Genomic DNA, 6,000 nt, shown 5'->3' on the forward strand with positions numbered 1-6,000 from the left:
ACTGATGCCTCTCCTGATGTTCTGCCCCGAACAAAAGAAAGACAGGATCTTATATACCCCACACCTTATGGTGCGATCTCCTATGTCAAAACCTGCACGTGCAGCTAAAAGAACAAGTTATTCTTAACACAAGGTTTCTGAGAACCTGTCTCAGTGGCATGCAAATCTGCTCTTGTTTCATAGAAAAACAGACACTGTCAGACACTATCACCCTCAGTCCCCAGTCCCCTTTCACACCTTTTCTCACAGACGCGGGGCTGCGGATTTTGGCAGAGAGCTAGACACAGACAGAGGCCTCAATATTCAGCTATACAGTGAGCATAAGTACAATGGCACATAAGCAAATTAATAACAACATAATCAATGGTGGGGGTCTTTAGAAGACCCCCATAATCAATTTTAACCTTACACTATGAAGGAGGAGAGAGAAATTAAGCAGCAGCAGTGCCAATGTTATTCTCGAACCAGCACCAGTTCATGGTCCCAATATTGGCTAATGTTTGCGTCAATCACTTGAGCTATCTTTGTTGTGAGAAGTCCTGCATAGCAAAAGCATCTCTGTAGGCTTGTCCATTTCTGTCGGTGTCTGCCTCAACCATGGGAACGTTTGGATCATCCTTATCTTCAGTGTGAGGATCTGGGCAGCCATGCTGGTTGAGGTAATTGTGAAGCACTGCTGTTGAAATTATGACATTGCAGCATCTTCTTGGTTGAAAACGCAATGTGTTTCTGAGACACTGGAAAGGACTCTTCCATACACCAAAACATGCGCTCCACTACACCTCTGGAGCGGATATGAGCTGGTGTTCAGGTCCTATTGCATGAAGATAGGGGGTGAACAAGAAGTTGGTCTGTGCATACCCACTGTCACCAAGTATGATTCCACAATGTTGTCCTCCTTCAAGCTGAGCATACAGTTTTGGAAAATCCTTGAGTCATAAGGCGTACCTTTCCAATGTGCAACCATGTTGGAGAACTGCAAAGTGGGAGTGCACACACTTTGTACATTTATTTAGAACCAGATTTACGATTCCTGTACTCCTCAGCATCTGCTGCAGAGGGACACTTAATGGGAATATGACATCAATCTATTTAGCCAATGACTCCAGACAAGTTCCCATATTCATATAACTCTATGTTAGCTGCATTTTCTTTGTACGTAAGGAAATAGTCACGGAAATTTGATTTAATCAAAATCCTTCAGTGGGTTGCTCCTGTCTATAACTATCCTTTTGTCTGGCCTTGGTGGTGCTCTTTGATCATCATTGAGTTAGTCCAGGGTAATCCATTTTACTCCATTGCCAAGGTCAACCTGGGGGCCAACGTCCATTAATCTGAAGTTAAACCTGACTCTGGACAGGTTTAATTTAAGCCTTCACTTAAATCTAGATTTACTCTAATAGTCCTTCTGGAAATCAGATTTTTAAAATCTAGACTAGAGCAACTCTGAGGCTATTTTCAACCATGTCTGAGAAATTACATTTCAGTTAGTCCAGTTTAAAAGTGCAATTTAGTCTAGGATTAGGCTTAATCTTTGTCCGCGAAACCACCCCATAATCATGCCAAATCATGATTCAAAAATGTGTTCACTGACAGAGAGATAGCTAATGAAACACTAGCCTCAGCAGGCACATTTACATTTACAGTAGCAGGCTAGGTTAGTCAAACTCTAAGCATTGGCTAGCTTTCTATAAATTGGCTAAATATGGTCAACAGGATACCTCTTCATACGATCAAGACAATTCGGATTGCATGCTGCATATTTCAAGTACACTCCAAAACAGATATTTTCCTTATTTCAGTCATTGGGAGTTCATCACACACGGCCCGTTCTATCAGGGATCCTTGGGATGTCCCTACCCCATTGAAGTTTACATTTTAAATGGTTAGGGTTAGGTTAAGGGGTTAAGATTACAGTTTATCGTTGGGACGTCCCAAGGATGCCGGATAGCACTGTCCCATCAGACACAGACAAACAGCAGCTAGAGTTTTCAAGTGAGGTCGTGTTTACATTTGAGATAAAAAGGGGAAAGGGGATGCCTAGTCAGCTGTACAACTGAATGCCTTCAACTGAAATGTGTCTTCCGCATTTAACCCAACCCCTCTGAATCTGCCTTCATCAAGAGGGGTGCTGAAATTGACTTTTTTATGAGAAAAGGTGCATTAATTGAAGGTGCCAACACATTTTATAGTCGGCATAAGAATGTTTTACTGTAATCTGCAACTCTCTCTCTCGAGGGGGCTCGGTCTACTACATTTTAGGAGAAGCCTTTAGTTAGTCAGTTAAAAACAAATAAAATAAAATGTATTTATAAAGTCCTTCTTACATTAGCTGATGTCACAAAGTGTTGTACAGACACCCAGCCTAAAACCCCAAACAGCAAGCAATGCAGGTGTAGAAATACCAAAAACAGTATATATATATAACAATATATATATATATAAGTAATATATAACAATATATTTCCTAAAATTTAATAATGTACCACTGACCATTGTTTCATCGACGAAGAACATTGCTTTATTAACTAAGATCTTCACATTTAATTTAGATATTTGTGCTATAGTTTTTATTTAGCCTAGGTTCCAGGTGTTGGTATTTTGCCTTCTGAAATAGATAATTACGTAATTTTTCCAGTAAAATAGGGTGTGGCGTGATGCACGTCCTTACGTGCGGGGAGGCGCTATAAAGGGTTGTTTTCTACTTTGCAAGCTAAACAATCTCCATTTTGTGAGAGTCTTTCAGCTGACTAAAACGTCGTCCCAGTGAAAAGGAAGATTTAAAGAAAGAAAAACAAATTAAGCAGACCAGTCTATCGCTAACCAGTTATTATCCGAAAGGAAAGGAAATCTTATCGTATGTCCGCTATCCAGAACCTCCAAACTTTCGGTAAGACATTTCAACCATCTCGGCAAACGCGGGGTCGAAAAAGTGGGGGAAGGGCTGCTGCTAACGTTAGCTAGCATTTGTAAGAATTGACGGCGTTCCAACTAAATATAACGTTTTGATTTTAATATGTTCATGAAAAATCTGGTTATTTATAGAGAACATTCCCCCCCGATTGAAAATTATTTATATTAATAGCATTTTTGTTTTTTGCGAATGTTGGCCAATATCCATCAGACTTCAACTAGGCCGAAGTTCACTTCCTTTTTTTAGGCCCGAACGCGGATTTGTAGCCGGTATATCTAACTAGTCTATTGTGGATACATTGATCAATGTACAATACCGATTTGGGAGTAACTCGTTCTTACTGTCGGTTGTCTTTCTGGCACTAACGTTAGCTATCAACAATGGACCGAATATAAATTTATGTTTTTGCCTTTGTCTGTATGTAATACGACCCTGCCGTGAAGGCCTTTTGGGGTGAAGCGTAAACTATATTTTAAGGGTTACGTAAATGGCCAGATCAAATAATGTAGCCCCGCTGAATTGTTGGTTTCTCTAACATTCATTACTTCATTTCGAAATTTCTGCTTGTTTTCCCGGAATGATTGTCTATCTGGGCTGGGCCATTCGACTTTCTCCCATGTCACTAATCTCAATATTCCGAATAAATGTAGGTTTGAGCAGATTAGCCGCCTTCTCTCTGTGGGATTTTCTCCCCCTCTGTAATCCCATATTCCATGTAATTTGCTGACAAGCATCTGTGCAGGGTTTTACTTGGGCCTGAGCCTCGTGGCTAAGACGTTACGTCACCAGTTCATCGGCCTGGATCTTTTGTTAGCTAGGTCAAACTAACTACTACCATTTTAGTTATCACTTTAGGTTGCTTCCTTGTAATTTTACATGACAGATGTTTGTTTTGAATTGTAGTGTGACTTGTTTTTAAATGGTGTCCTCCCCACAGACCCATTTGCTGATGCAACTAAGGGTAATGACAGGCTCCCATCTGGGACTGACGACTACATCCACATAAGAATCCAGCAGCGTAACGGCAGGAAGACTCTGACCACGGTCCAGGGCATAGCCACCGACTATGATAAGAAGAAGCTAGTCAAGGCCTTTAAGAAGGTATGTTATGGCAGGGAGTTTATACTAGGAAATATCCATGTTTTGTGCTACTGGCCTTTTGACAAGTTCTGCTTTGTCAACAGAAATTTGCCTGCAATGGTACAGTGATTGAGCACCCAGAGTATGGGGAAGTGATTCAGCTGCAAGGTGACCAGCGCAAGAATATCTGCACATTTCTGATTGAGGTAGGTTTGACTTTTGTTCCTATTATAGCACATTGCACCCAGTGTATAGTACACACAAGTGTGGCGTATAAGATGGCTCTCATAGAAAAGCCCCTGTTTGTAAATGTTCAGTAACTAGAGTTCGAAGTTCATTTGTGTGATGTCTCTTCTGCCCTCATCCCACTTCCAGATTGGCCTGGCGAAAGAGGAGCAGCTCAAGGTCCACGGATTCTAGAAGCTCTCAGCAGCCCCCTCTCCCCTGGTTGTGATACTTCTCTCCCCCGTGCTGCAATCACCGCATCCCCCTTTAAGATAATGAATACCTCTGAATTGAGACTTTTTACTACCAGTTTAACTCTCCCCTCATACGGGAGCAGTCCAGTGCAAACATGGACAAACGGCTTGACAGATGTGGGATGAGTGGTGATTTAGTTTTTTTCCTTACATTTTTTAGTTTGCTGTGTGACGGCACAATTCCATGTAACTCTTTTTGTTTTGTACAAGTTTCAATAAAATGATCAACCGCCACCTCATGCGGAATCCTGTTGTGGTTGCGGGATTTGGGGGGTGGTTAGAATAGTTACGGGTGGTTCAGTTTGGGGAGAAGCAGTTCCAATGTATTGTGGGGCTGCATGCTTTCCAGGTTACAGCAGAGTGTTGCTGAAGTTCTGACCATCGCAGCCCCATCTCCCATCTACAACGTTGTGCTTCTTCCTTTAAAAAAAGTCTGCCATGTTAGGATTGACGCTGGGCTACCAACTGAAAATGGAGTGGGGGAGACTTGTTTATAAAATACCACATTTTATTCAATAAATATTTGAAATTGACAGCTTGTTTTCATGAGGTACAATTATTTAATCTTAATAGCTGGGTTTGCAATGACATATTCCACTATGCATACAAAATGGACCATACCAAGATTGTATGATAATTTGGTCAATATTGACGTGTTGCAAAAAGCCAACTGCTTATTGTACAGGACGTGGCGTCTTGTAGAGAATAGGGCAGTACGTGGGGAAGAGTGCCTTTGCATACTAGTGCTGATGGCTGCTTTATTGATGTTTACCGCCCTTTGAATGCACTGTCTCTGGATTAGATCTGCTAAATGTACAAAGGAAAAGCGGTATGGCTGGAAGTGAACCGCTACATGCCACAGGTTCAGCTAGTGTCTTCACCTAGGTTGGGAGAAGGATCTGGCTGTTCATGCAGGCTCAGGTCTTGACTCAACATGCGTGGGGTCGCCCATTTGATGCATGATCAATATGGGTGCAGTGTTGAGTAGCAGTTTAATAACATCCCAAAAAGCTGGACGTTAAACAGCATAGCCACATAGCATCACAGATCAAAAAAGTGGCTCTCCACCCCTGCTCCTATTTCTTTTGTGGCAGTGGGAAATACTCTAGTGCTGCATGGAATAACTTTTTCTCTGTGGCTGTGCAGATACCATCAGTTAATTTGATGCTATCTAACAAGAGGTTACCATCTACCCAATCTGTCCTTCGCACCATATGGGGATTTCCTTTGAAAGCGTACCAAGCCAGTTATTCTATTAGTTATCACTGCTTTAAATCAACCATTTGTTTCCTGCATGTTTTCTCCGTTTTTTTTTTTTTTTTTTTTTTTACAATGGGAAGACCCGTGGGAGACATTTTGGACCAGGTGGTTTTCTCAGATTTAGGCCTTTAATGTATGTGTAAAGGAAACGCAGTTAAGACAATGAAAAAAAATCCGAATGGTGCAGTTTCAAACACTGCACACAGCTTGGTAAATAGTCAACGCTATATTTCTGTCTTCATGTGATGCTGTTTGGACCTGCCAGCG

General features: G+C 41.5%; 1 protein-coding gene across 1 annotated transcript; it reads left to right on the top strand.

Annotated features, from left to right (window-relative positions):
• Positions 1 to 2,672: 2,672 nt before the first annotated feature.
• Positions 2,673 to 5,006, top strand: LOC111981939 (eukaryotic translation initiation factor 1b). The gene is made up of 4 exons (XM_024013437.2): positions 2,673 to 2,890; positions 3,852 to 4,015; positions 4,099 to 4,200; positions 4,370 to 5,006. Exons 1-4 carry the CDS (start codon positions 2,860 to 2,862, stop codon positions 4,412 to 4,414), a joined length of 342 nt encoding a protein of 113 aa, XP_023869205.1. The 5' UTR covers positions 2,673 to 2,859; the 3' UTR covers positions 4,415 to 5,006.
• Positions 5,007 to 6,000: the final 994 nt, after the last annotated feature.

This window comes from Salvelinus sp. IW2-2015, linkage group LG20 (assembly GCF_002910315.2).
Source record: "Salvelinus sp. IW2-2015 linkage group LG20, ASM291031v2, whole genome shotgun sequence".
Classification (NCBI taxonomy): Eukaryota; Metazoa; Chordata; class Actinopteri; order Salmoniformes; family Salmonidae; genus Salvelinus; species Salvelinus sp. IW2-2015.